At 45.8% G+C, this 13426-nt stretch overlaps 1 protein-coding gene across 5 annotated transcripts in view; it reads right to left on the reverse strand.

Moving 5' to 3' along the window:
• Window positions 1-13426, reverse strand: part of LOC129832226 (echinoderm microtubule-associated protein-like 2) — a 38536-nt gene that overhangs the window by 15497 nt on the left and 9613 nt on the right. For 2 of the 5 annotated variants that reach the window (XM_055896129.1, XM_055896128.1), the window contains exons 2-4: window positions 9776-9982; window positions 3340-3472; window positions 2976-3080 (exon numbers count right to left, since the gene is read on the reverse strand). In XM_055896129.1, coding sequence (XP_055752104.1) covers window positions 2976-3080; window positions 3340-3472; window positions 9776-9982 — 445 coding nt within the window. The other 3 variants (XM_055896130.1, XM_055896131.1, XM_055896132.1) reach the window with 3 other exon arrangements.

The following is a 13426-nucleotide window of genomic DNA, read 5'->3' on the forward strand; positions in this document are numbered from 1 at the left end:
GTAAGCCCCTCTCTGTCATAGAAAATCAAGCCCATGTGGAAAAAATGCCCATTCTTTTTGGTTTGTTGACTCACACACCCGTAATGTAATTAAGGATCTGCCCAAAACTGGAACAGGACAGCGCTCCCCCTAGCCTATTCATAGACGCCAACTCTACTGTCTATTCACAAAGGTATCTTCCGATCAGGGTTTAGTTAAGAGCCCCGATGCTCTGTCTGAACATGAACACACATCGCTTGCGATACAGTTTTGATAACATAAGGACCTTATATATGCTATATCAGCGAAAAATAATAATAATAATAAAAAAAAAAGGTTGAATTACTACACACTTTTCTAGGGTCACCACGCACCCATACTTCCATGTTACAGCACTTGTTTACAGAAAACAGAGGGAAGACCCCTGTGCTAATCAGCTATCTGCGTCTCTGAACACCTGTGTGTAAACAGAAGACAGACAACACAAACGTGATGTCACTGAAAAATACTGTCAGCTGCAACTGTGTTAAAACCGGTTCAAACAGTGTACAGTGAGTGTTCTGTGAAATTATTTTGAGGTTATATGAAAGTAGAGGAATTTATGATTCTAGAACCGTAACGCAATTGAGAATCGATTCACGTCTAGATGGAGTATTTGATTGTTTTGGCTTCCAGAGCCAATTCACCCTTTAAACAGAACATGTAAGGTCCTTGGACTAAGAAGTACTGTTAGGCTCCTTTAGTCCAATATTAAGCTAACCTGGGACCATGTGAACTTCAATCCCGCCGCTCTGTTTTAATGTTTAGTAATGTTAATAATCCTCGCTTGCAATACGCCCTCTACTTTCAAAATCACATTAAAACAATTTCACAATTGCAAAATATATACTTACTGTACACTGTTTTAACACAGTTGCAGCCTATAGTATTTTTCAGTTACAACCCTTTTCTGGCGTACTTTTTCTGTTACACACAGGTGTTCGGAGCATGCTAGAAAGCAAATTAGCACAGGTGGTCGCCTCTTTCTTCCATCTCTTCAGTAATCAGCGCTGTAACATGGAAATACGGTAACCATAACCCTAACCTTATAAAAAGGTGTGTATCAATTTAACTTTAAGCTTTTTTGAAAATTATTTGTTGCCGATATGAAAGATAAGGTGCTTTATGCTTCCAAAACCATACTGCAACAATATGCATTTTGACCAAACGTTGTGGCTCTTGAAGCGGCAATATGTTACTTTTTGGGCGACCTGACCAAATTCATATAGAAATGTAAGTTATAGATCTGTCACTCATTGAAAGCAAGTCTAAGAAGCGGTATATATGTTCTCTGTGCAAACTATTAGGGGTTTTTTTCTACCAGGAAATGGCAGAGTAATTTCTGCATATTGCACCTTTAACAGTTTGTTGTAAATCACAATTTACCTTTGTTCTGTGCTGCCCCTCCCCAAACCCCACTGAAAATAAAACCATCAAAAGGTCTGCATGAGCACACATTTTTTTTTAAAGTTACTGCTTCCTGTTGGAAAAACGATCCATCTACCCAAAATGGCTTTTTAAACAATCTCCTTCCTAACTGCAAACTGTTTAAGTATAAAGCATTCCTTTACCTGGGTGATCTCTTCATGGTAACTTTTCCGTTAGGTAACAGCACAGTGATGGCAAGGTGGTTCACAAAACAGAACCCTGCCGACCACTAACAGGCTTCCTTGATGATGCAGTTAACTTTACTGGGCACTTTTTCCACCAATGGGGAGGCGCTTCCTTACTCTGCTGGACCTCCCCTCTGCTCGGTAACCACACCTCCTTTACCTACACCCCTGAAATTTGACACCCTCAGCAGAGTGAGCTCATTGATGGAGGAGGGAGTGGACGGACTGACTGTATCCATCTGTCTTTCAAAGCTTAATAGCACCTCCATAAAACCAATCAGATCTTGTCATCTACTATTCAAACAATGAGCAGGTGTGGAGCGTTTATGTTCGGTACAAGCAACCAACCATGCATCTTCCTTTACTAGTCAACTGTGCTGTGTTCACCATTACTTAGATGTATGTAAATAATGATGCTGTTAAATACAGTAACCTACATAACACTGCACCGGACTAAAATGATGGAAATACATGTTAAAACACATCAGCAGATCTATATTTCTATACGTAAGTCGTCAACATCGAGGGATCATATCACCACCCTCCCCGACTGCCTCCTCTCCTCCCTAGACATCCAGCGGGCATTCACATGCTCTCGCCACAGAAATACAACACCACGGTGTTACACAGCAATGCATCCGTGGTGCATTCACACAAGGGTTTAATGGTCCTTTGTCATCTGATCTGAACAGCGAGAGGTTAAAAGCAACGATCGGTCTACTTTTCAGAGTGTCCTAAATTGGACGTCAACAAAACCACACCGAGACCTTGGGACCTCTACTGTCAGAATAAAAAATGTCAGCCCGAGGAAGAGCTGGGAAGAACACAGACCCACACCAAATGTCACCTGTCTGATCGAAAAGGGAGAAAGAAAGGGTATTTACAGTATATCTGGCAAGGGAGGCAGATATGGCTGCTCAGGATGTGGCAAGCGCTCTTGATATTTTCCCCAGAGATCAGAGATGAGCTGTACACCCATTCTCAGATGTCGGGTCGACTCTACAGATGTATATGAGGTATGCACAGATGTATATTAGCACTGATGTGAGCTACGGCTACAGATTCCTTGTGGATAAAAGAGGGACATAGTTAACTGTAACACTGAGCGGCCTAAGAATAAACTTACAGTATGTGAGAATGCAGTGCTAAGGTGCTCCCTGCTTTGGTCCTCTCTAGCCAATGACTACATCATTGTCAGTCAGAGGGTTGCTTGGCTGCACACCATGATCTCTCAGTTAGCCAGAAAGAGCAGGAGTGAATGCTGTGTCAGTGTTTCGAGGTTTAGCTGAGTCAGTATCTGTGTTTAGAGGGTTAGCGGTGTCTGTGCTTGTTTCAAACTGTCACCTGCTCCTGCCACATGCGGAGCTGCTGGACGAGGTGGTTCTGCTTCTGCTGTCAGACACCATCTCCTTCCTGGCCGTGGAGAGACGCTCTGTCGACATGCTCTTCCTGGTGGGGGAGGATAGGTGAGAGGGGGAAGAAGGAAGAGGAAAAAGACGAGAGGTGGAAAGAGGGGGAGGGTGAAGTGTGAACCAGGGTATTGAGAGGGATATGAAAGGCAAGAAATGTCCCCAGTCATTAGTTTACAGTGCCTACTGTACAGTAGATTCAATGCCACACTGCCACCCTAAGGTTGAGTTTGGAAATGCACATTAGAAGTATACCAAGAAAAACAGTATTAGATCCACACATTCAGACAATGGTGTACCTTTTGATTGACAGCGACACTTCCTTTTTGGGAGAAGAGGGGGAGGAAGGGTATCCCCCTGTACGTTTCTGCTGGACATAACCATTGCTGAGAGTGAGAGGCTTGGATGGTAAGGCTTGCAGGTGTTGGCGCACTGGCATCAAGAGGGAGACAATGGTTCAGTAAAACAGATGTATGTTGTTGAAGTTTTTCAATCGACACTGCAAATTCTTACCAAAGACTACATACAGTAGTAGTACATGGTTCATCTCCATTGCAAGTCTCATCTTTAAATAGTCCTACATCCGGTTTGGAGCGAGCGGTCGCATTTGCATTCGCTCTGCAGGTAGTATAACTTTTCATTACATTTCATTTTAGCACAACGGTTTAATTTGTCTAACCTTAGCAATTTCTTCTTAGCTAGCTACTTAGCCGTCTGTGTATAAAAGATAATTGCGTAATTATCGTATTCCGTCGTCTATCGTAGTCCACACTGCTATCTGCCCAGCAGCTAGCAAACGTCCACCGTCTACCGAATAGTAGTATAACTTTTCATTACATTTCATTATAGTACAACGGTCTGATTTTCATTTTCATTACAGTACAACGGTTTGATTTGTTTGATCTTAGCTAGCTACATAGCCGTCTTTGCATCAAACATAACTGTGTAGTTATTGAGGTTCGCCAGCCAGCTATTTTCGCCCTAACGTAACGCAACGTAGCCAACACTGCTAGCTAGCCAGCTTGCCACCGAATAGCAGCATTGTAGAAACGAGTGCATTACAACGGAACGACTTGATCAGTGTAGTGTTGGCTGACTACACAGTTGTCTTTGCTATCTTTGATTTGTATTTGTTCGATCTTAGCTAGCTACTTAGCTGGCTACATAGCCGTCTTTGTATCGGTGATAATTGTGTAGTTATCAAGGTTCGCTGAGGTTCGCTAGCCAGGTATTCTCGCCCTAACGTAACGCAATGTAACGTAGTCAACCCTGCTAGCTAGCCAGCTAGCCACCGATTAGCAGCACTGTAGAAACGATTACATTACAACGGAACGACTTGACTTGTGTAGTGTTAGCTAGCTACATAGTTTTCTTTGCTATCTTTGTATCTAAGATAATTGTGTAGCTTTGAGTAATTATCGGTTAGCTAGCCGCTATTTTTCGCCTGCCGCGCTGCCGTCCTCCTAACCTAGCCAACACTGCTAGCTAGCCAACTTCTACCGAATAGCAGCACTGTAGAAACTTACACTACAACGGAACGACTTGATTAGCGTAGTGTTAGCTAGTTGTCTTTGCTGTCCTTGTATCCATGATAATTGTGTAGTTTAGAGAAATTTAGTGAAATTGTCGAGGTTACCTAGCCAGCTTCACTTTCAACAACGTAGCCACTGCTAGCCAGGCTACTTCACCAGCCAGCAGTACTATATCATTTTAGTCAATAAGATCTTGTATTTTATTTCTATTTTTTGCAACGTAAGCTTAACTTTCTGAACATTCGAGACGTGTAGCCCACTTGTTATTCTAATCTCCTTTGCATTAGCGTAGCCTCTTCTGTAGCCTGTCAACCATGTGTCTGTCTATCCCTGTTCTCTCCTCTCTGCACAGACCATACAAACGCTTCACACCGCGTGGCCGCGCCCACCCTAACCTGGTGGTCCCAGCCCGCACGACCCACGTGGAGTTCCAGGTCTCCGGTAGCCTCTGGAACTGCCGATCTGCGGCCAACAAGGCAGAGCTCATCTCAGCCTATGCGTCCCTCCAGTCCCTCGACTTCCTGGCACTGACGGAAACATGGCTCACCACAGATAACACTGCTACTCCTACTGCTCTCTCTTCGTCTGCCCACGTGTTCTCGCACACCCCGAGACCTTCTGGTCAGCGGGGTGGTGGCACCGGGATCCTCATCTCTCCCAAGTGGTCATTCTCTCTTTCTCCCCTTACCCATCTGTCTATCGCCTCCTTTGAATTCCATGCTGTCACAGTTACCAGCCCTTTCAAGCTTAACATCCTTATCATTTATCGCCCTCCAGGTTCCCTTGGAGTTCATCAATGAGCTTGATGCCTTGATAAGCTCCTTTCCTGAGGACGGCTCACCTCTCACAGTTCTGGGTGACTTTAACCTCCCCATGTCTACCTTTGACTCATTCCTCTCTGCCTCCTTCTTTCCACTCCTCTCCTCTTTTGACCTCACCCTCTCACCTTCCCCCCCTACTCACAAGGCAGGCAATACGCTTGACCTCATCTTTACTAGATGCTGTTCTTCCACTAACCTCATTGCAACTCCCCTCCAAGTCTCCGACCACTACCTTGTATCCTTTTCCCTCTCGCTCTCATCCAACACTTCCCACACTGCCCCTACTCGGATGGTATCGCGCCGTCCCAACCTCCGCTCTCTCTCCCCCGCTACTCTCTCCTCTTCCATCCTATCATCTCTTCCCTCTGCCCAAACCTTCTCCAACCTATCTCCTGATTCTGCCTCCTCAACCCTCCTCTCCTCCCTTTCTGCATCCTTTGACTCTCTATGTCCCCTATCCTCCAGGCCGGCTCGGTCCTCCCATCCCGCTCCGTGGCTCGACGACTCATTGCGAGCTCACAGAACAGGGCTCCGGGCAGCCGAGCGGAAATGGAGGAAAACTCGCCTCCCTGCGGACCTGGCATCCTTTCACTCCCTCCTCTCTACATTTTCCTCTTCTGTCTCTGCTGCTAAAGCCACTTTCTACCACTCTAAATTCCAAGCATCTGCATCTAACCCTAGGAAGCTCTTTGCCACCTTCTCCTCCCTCCTGAATCCTCCTCCCCCTCCCCCCCCCCTCCTCCCTCTCTGCAGACGACTTCGTCAACCATTTTGAAAAGAAGGTCGACGACATCCGATCCTCGTTTGCTAAGTCAAACGACACCGCTGGTTCTGCTCACACTGCCCAACCCTGTGCTTTGACCTCTTTCTCCCCTCTCTCTCCAGATGAAATCTCGCGTCTTGTGACGGCCGGCCGCCCAACAACCTGCCCGCTTGACCCTATCCCCTCCTCTCTTCTCCAGACCATTTCCGGAGACCTTCTACCTTACCTCACCTCGCTCATCAACTCATCCTTGACCGCTGGCTACGTCCCTTCCGTCTTCAAGAGAGCGAGAGTTGCACCCCTTCTGAAAAAACCTACACTCGATCCCTCCGATGTCAACAACTACAGACCAGTATCCCTTCTTTCTTTTCTCTCCAAAACTCTTGAACGTGCCGTCCTTGGCCAGCTCTCCTGCTATCTCTCTCAGAATGACCTTCTTGATCCAAATCAGTCAGGTTTCAAGACTAGTCACTCAACTGAGACTGCTCTTCTCTGTATCACGGAGGCGCTCCGCACTGCTAAAGCTAACTCTCTCTCCTCTGCTCTCATCCTTCTAGACCTATCGGCTGCCTTCGACACTGTGAACCATCAGATCCTCCTCTCCACCCTCTCCGAGTTGGGCATCTCCGGCGCGGCCCACGCTTGGATTGCGTCCTACCTGACAGGTCGCTCCTACCAGGTGGCGTGGCGAGAATCTGTCTCCTCACCACGCGCTCTCACCACTGGTGTCCCCCAGGGCTCTGTTCTAGGCCCTCTCCTATTCTCGCTATACACCAAGTCACTTGGCTCTGTCATAACCTCACATGGTCTCTCCTATCATTGCTATGCAGACGACACACAATTAATCTTCTCCTTTCCCCCCTCTGATAACCAGGTGGCGAATCGCATCTCTGCATGTCTGGCAGACATATCAGTGTGGATGACGGATCACCACCTCAAGCTGAACCTCGGCAAGACGGAGCTGCTCTTCCTCCCGGGGAAGGACTGTCCGTTCCATGATCTCGCCATCACGGTTGACAACTCCATTGTGTCCTCCTCCCAGAGCGCTAAGAACCTTGGCGTGATCCTGGACAACACCCTGTCGTTCTCCACCAACATCAAGGCGGTGGCCCGTTCCTGTAGGTTCATGCTCTACAACATCCGCAGAGTACGACCCTGCCTCACACTGGAAGCGGCGCAGGTCCTAATCCAGGCACTTGTCATCTCCCGTCTGGATTACTGCAACTCGCTGTTGGCTGGGCTCCCTGCCTGTGCCATTAAACCCCTACAACTCATCCAGAACGCCGCAGCCCGTCTGGTGTTCAACCTTCCCAAGTTCTCTCACGTCACCCCGCTCCTCCGCTCTCTCCACTGGCTTCCAGTTGAAGCTCGCATCCGCTACAAGACCATGGTGCTTGCCTACGGAGCTGTGAGGGGAACGGCACCTCAGTACCTTCAGGCTCTGATCAGGCCCTACACCCAAACAAGGGCACTGCGTTCATCCACCTCTGGCCTGCTCGCCTCCCTACCACTGAGGAAGTACAGTTCCCGCTCAGCCCAGTCAAAACTGTTCGCTGCTCTGGCACCCCAATGGTGGAACAAACTCCCTCACGACGCCAGGACAGCGGAGTCAATCACCACCTTCCGGAGACACCTGAAACCCCACCTCTTCAAGGAATACCTAGGATAGGATAAAGCAATCCTTCTGCCCCCCCCCCCCCCCCTTAAAAGATCTAGATGCACTATTGTAAAGTGGCTGTTCCACTGGATGTCATAAGGTGAATGCACCAATTTGTAAGTCGCTCTGGATAAGAGCGTCTGCTAAATGACTTAAATGTAATGTAAATGTAAATACATGTAAAAAAATATATATATAGTTTCCTGATCTTTCTTATAGCTCTCAGATATAGGAGAGACACTTCAGAACAAACTTCCTTTAGATTTAAAAAAAATATTTTTCTATCTGTTTATCCATTTATGAAGCTGTTATTCAATGCGTTTCTATGGGACAAATGAAATGTTTAAATCAACACATTTTTATATATATTTTTTGATACCTTAAGCTGATTCCAAATCACATAGCCATATGATCCTTGGTATGACAATCTTAAAACAATTCCCCCTGGCTGGCAACCAACACTCTCCACACCTTGTGCATCAGGTTTATAATGCAACATCCTCAGTAGTAGTAGCCTCACATATCAAGCTTCTAGACTCTCCTATTACAGCTAGTACAGTTGAAATCGGAAGTTTACCTACACCGTAGCCAAATACATTTAAACTCAGTTTCACAATTCCTGACATTTAATCCTAGTAAAAATACCCTGTCTTAGGTCAGTTAGGATCACCACTTTATTTTAAGAATGTGAAATGTCAGAATAATAGTAGACAGAATTATTTATTTCAGATTTTTATTTTTTTCATCACATTCCCAGTGGGTCAGAAGTTTACATACACTCAATTAGTACTTTGGTAGCATTGCCTTTAAATTGTTAAACTTGGGTCAAACATTGCGGGTAGCCTTCCACAAGCTTCCCACAATAAGTTGGGTGAATTTTGGCCCATTCCTCCTGACAGAGCTGGTGCAACTGAGTCAGGTTTGTAGGCCTCCTTGCTCGCACACACTTTTTCAGTTATGCCCACAAATTTTCTATAAGATTGAGGTCAGGGCTTTGTGATGGCCACTCCAATACCTTGACTTTGTTGTTCTTAAGCCATTTTGCCACAACGTTGGAAGTATGCTTGGGGTTCATTGTCCATTTGGAAGACCCCATTTGCGACCAAGCTTTGACTTCCTGTCTGATGTCTTGAGATGTTGCTTCAATATATGCACACAATATATCCACATAAAAAGTACGATCTTTGTCCCCATGTGCAGTCTGGCTTTTTTATGGCGGTTTTGGAGCAGTGGCTTCTTCCTTGCTGAGCGTCCTTTCAGGTTATGTCGATTTAAGACTCGTTTTACTGTGGATATAGATACTTTTGTACCTGTTTCCTCCAGCATCTTCACAAGGTCCTTTGCTGTTGTTCTGGGAGTGATTTGCACCAAAGTACGTTCATCTCTAGGAGACAGAACCCGTCTCCTTCCTGAGCGGTATGACGGCTGCGTGGTCCCATAGTGTTTATACTTGCGTACTATTGTTTGTACAGATGAACGTGGCACCTTCAGGCGTTTGGAATTGCTCCCAAGGATGAACCAGACTTGTGGAGGTCTACAATTTTTTTCTGAGGTCTTTGCTGATTTCTTTTGATTTTTCCATGATGTCAAGCAAAGAGGCACTGAGTTTGAAGGTAGGCCTTGAAATACATGATTTTATGGAATTTTCCAAGCTGTTTAAAGGCACAATCAACTTACTGTATGTAAACGTCTGACCCACTGGAATTGTGATACACTGAATTATAAGTGAAATAATCTGTCTGTAAACAATTGTTGGAAAAATTACTTGTGTCGTGCACAAAGTAGATATCCTAACCGACTTGCCATAACTATAGTGTGTTAACAAGAAATTTGTGGAGTGATTGCAAAACAAGTTTTAATGACTCCAACCTAAGTGTACGCAAACTTCCGACTTCAACTGTATGTCGACGAGACTACGATGGTCTAACGTGGTCCCAGCCTCCTAGCTCCCCAGCCCCTCACTCTTGGTGGGTGCGGCCACGGTAGGCCTCCTCCCCCCAGCTCCGGCCCCCGGCTGGGTCAGCTCCTCACAGTAACCCAGTCTGCGCAGCGCGTCGGCCAGTTCAGCCTTCAGCAACTGGAGCTCATCCTCCTGCAACTGGACACGCTGCTCCAGGTGGGACAGGCGGTCGTCCACCTCCATGGTGCTGCCCAAAGACACGTTGTCATCTGGGAGATAGGGAGAGAGAGCGGGAGAAGGAAAAACAGACAGAGTGACAGATAGAGAAGGTGTCAGGAGCATGGAACAAAAGGTGTTTTGTTATTCACCCAGTGCAGTAGCAGGAATTTGAATAATTCTCCAAGCTTTATGTGTTTGTTTTTGCTAATAAAGATTACACTAGGCTACTTCCTTGACAAACAGTATGTTGGTCTTAGATTCCTACACCAAAAATGACAGTGCTGGAGTTTCTGACAGAGATGAAAAGCTGTATTTGCCTGAAACAAAACTGAGGCCAAACCCGTTTTGAAGATTTTTTCTCTACATCACTGAAGAATAGCGGAGGTTCATAAAGATGACGGCCCCCATGCACTTAACACAAACGCCTCGATTGCTAACTGTATTGTACACTGGCCTCCTTTATTCGTGTGTTGTCATTAGCACATTATACCTGGGTACCCCAGTTCTAGCTCCAAGACGCCGGCAATTTGAAAAAGTATATTGTGCTGAATCATTAGCGCGTTGTACCATGTCGCGCGCCGTACTTTAAAAACTCATTGAATAGTGGTAAAACAATGACATCATTTCTGAATTACTACATCTTTATGCACCTTCGCCATTGTGTGATGCTGGCTAGACCCTAACCCCTCGTCCTTCACTGGGATGACATCGTTTGGCTGTCCAATTCAATCCTCTGTTTCAGCTCCAATGCTTAACTGTGCAATATCAGATAGGATGCCCTGTAACTGAAAGGTCTGACAATGTTTTCAAATGTCTTTCAACAAAACAATGCTGTTAGATCAGATTTTGTGACAATGCAACAGCATGCTGTACATACAGTATAATGCTGAGTTGACGACTGTTTGTTAGTTGATAACATTCCCGTATTCGTTATCATCATATGCCATTCAAATGACCAAGAGCCATTTATTTGCATACGACAATTCTACCTGGACTAATATGCTCTCTCTGGCATGCAGTACTGCCAACATGATTTCTGAGTATAATGCAAACTCTGACTGACATGCCTATTTACTCTGCCTGTCAATGAACCAATTATCTCATCTCTCAGTCAGAAATATTGTGGAAGAACACACATATTCAAAATTGGGCAGAGTGGAGAGTTTGACTTTAAAAATCCCAACATCTGTAAGAGGTTTTTATTCAGCAGGAGGGGAAATGAAAGAACATGTCAAACTGGATACTCCAACATGACAAATAGCTATTGGATTTTATGGGGACTTAGGTATCATTTTTCATTAGGGAAATAATCAGCAAGATTCTTTTCCCAAATTGAATTACTTGGCTGATGCTGTCAATTAACCATGGCGTGCTTTATAACCTTGGTCACAATTTGAAATCTGCTGAGTAAAGCATTGATAAGATTTCAAATTGCCTCTGCAGAAAATGTAAATAACACTGCCAGGTTACAAAACAACCACAGCTATGGAGGTTTACTCCACCCATCCCCATGTCACAAACTAAAACACCTCATTGAAACGTTTCTGGTAATGAATTAAGTGTGATCATTCATTCATTTAAACCTACCTAATTATTCAACAACGAGTCCACATGAACGACATCCCATTACTTTGTTAATGAAACAGCCTTCCCGCTCGCACTTTACACACAGTAGCTGTCCGACAGACTGCAGGCTTATGATGCATACTCAATAACTTTCTCTTTACTGCCTCCAGCAGATGACACAGCACAGGCAAAGGACAGCTACAGCTAGCACAATTAAAGCAGGTGGCCTCAGTGTTAAGAAATGCATGGCTACTAATGATATAATATGAAAATGACTAAATGGGGAGAGGAGAGAGGGAATGGGAGGGGAGGAGGGAAGGTTAGCTCTATGGCGTAAGGTGGAGAGGGATGAGCCCCTGTGTGATGCGAGAGGACAATGGAGGTCGGGGGCGAAACCAAAGCCTGCTGAAATATTCATAGGGCTCTGGGCTCTGCTTGTCTTCCCTTACCTGTCATGCTCAGTCACTCAGCCAGCCAGCCAGTCACTCCGTCAGACAGCCTGCTCTCCTCTCCTTAGCTCTCTTGGGGGCTCCCGGGATGCCAAGTCTGGGCTTCTTTCTTATGTAGGATTTTCCCCTCCTCTCCTCTACAGCCAGTGCCTGTTCTGCCTCCCTCTTCCTGGACCAACACCCCCCCCCCCCTTATTCTCCTCCTCCTCCCTAGCGGTACGTGCAGCTCACAAAGAGACAGGCGAGTCACAGTTTGTAACAGGACACTGCTCCCTGCAGCCCTGCCTCCAAAGCGGCAGCAGCAGTGGATGCAGCCTGAGGCTGGGAGGGAGGCAGGCTTGGCTGGGGGCCAGACCTATACTCTGCTGCAGAAACAGCCAGGCACTACCAGGAAGTGAGACTGCAGTGGGTGGGATCCGAGTCTCCTCCATTCATGACACACAAACACACAGATACATGTGTATGTGCTCACATCAGCCACACCGTGGCATGGCTGGAATCATACTGCACATAATATCAATGACAGACACAATTTAGCCCCCTGCCTTCATCTTCAAGGAAGTCACTGAGGTCTTCTCTATCAATAACACGCACACACACACCACTGGGACCAGCGTCTACATGAGTAACAATGTGAGCAAACCCTAGGGAGGGGATCCCACTACCAGCTGTCACACCATGAAAGCGGTAAAGACACCTGAACGCTGACCTGTAGGTCTGAGATTTCCAAATAGATGAGCCATTGTTGTGGCACGCCGTCTGAGTCAGTCAATAAGACAAATATGCCAGATGGTCACAAGTTAAAAGTACATTTACCTTTGCGAGCCTTTTTACCTTCTATTGTTTGCATTCATAATAAATCAATAGCTTGTTGCGGGATAAAATACACCTGTACACTCAATTGTGATCTCAGCTGTTGAAGTGCTTAACCTCTAGTGACACTACGAGCTAAATCGTCAGCACCAGACCATTCAGAGTCCAGACTCGAGCTTTGGTCACACACACACACACACACACACACACACACACACACAAAGGCAGTAACCAGTAAAGAAGCTGGTCACCCTGACCAAGATGGCTCCAAAGCCAATTCAACCTCCTTTTGGCAGAGGAGCTGAGCTGCTCCCCTCCGTATTCCACCGTCTGGGGTGATCCGCAGCCTGGAACCGATCCTAAGTCTGTAGCACATCCAGGCTACCCAAATAGCACATTTGGCACATTAGCACAAGTTGTGGGAACATGTGTTTTTGGTTTCACATTGGTTGTAGGAACGAAGCCATATGGTTCATAACCTGGTAAAACTAAGCTTTTTAAAATGTTCTGAGAACAGAAGTGAACATTTTGAATGTTTTGGGAACGTTCATTTTTAGGTTGCAGTGAGGTTCTGACAACGTTTTACTCTGGAGCCTTCATTTCACTGCACCTATCCGGTATGTGACAATAAAACAATGTATGTGACACTGTTTAAAAAAAAAAAAA

This window comes from Salvelinus fontinalis, chromosome 33 (genome assembly GCF_029448725.1).
Source record: "Salvelinus fontinalis isolate EN_2023a chromosome 33, ASM2944872v1, whole genome shotgun sequence".
Classification (NCBI taxonomy): Eukaryota; Metazoa; Chordata; class Actinopteri; order Salmoniformes; family Salmonidae; genus Salvelinus; species Salvelinus fontinalis.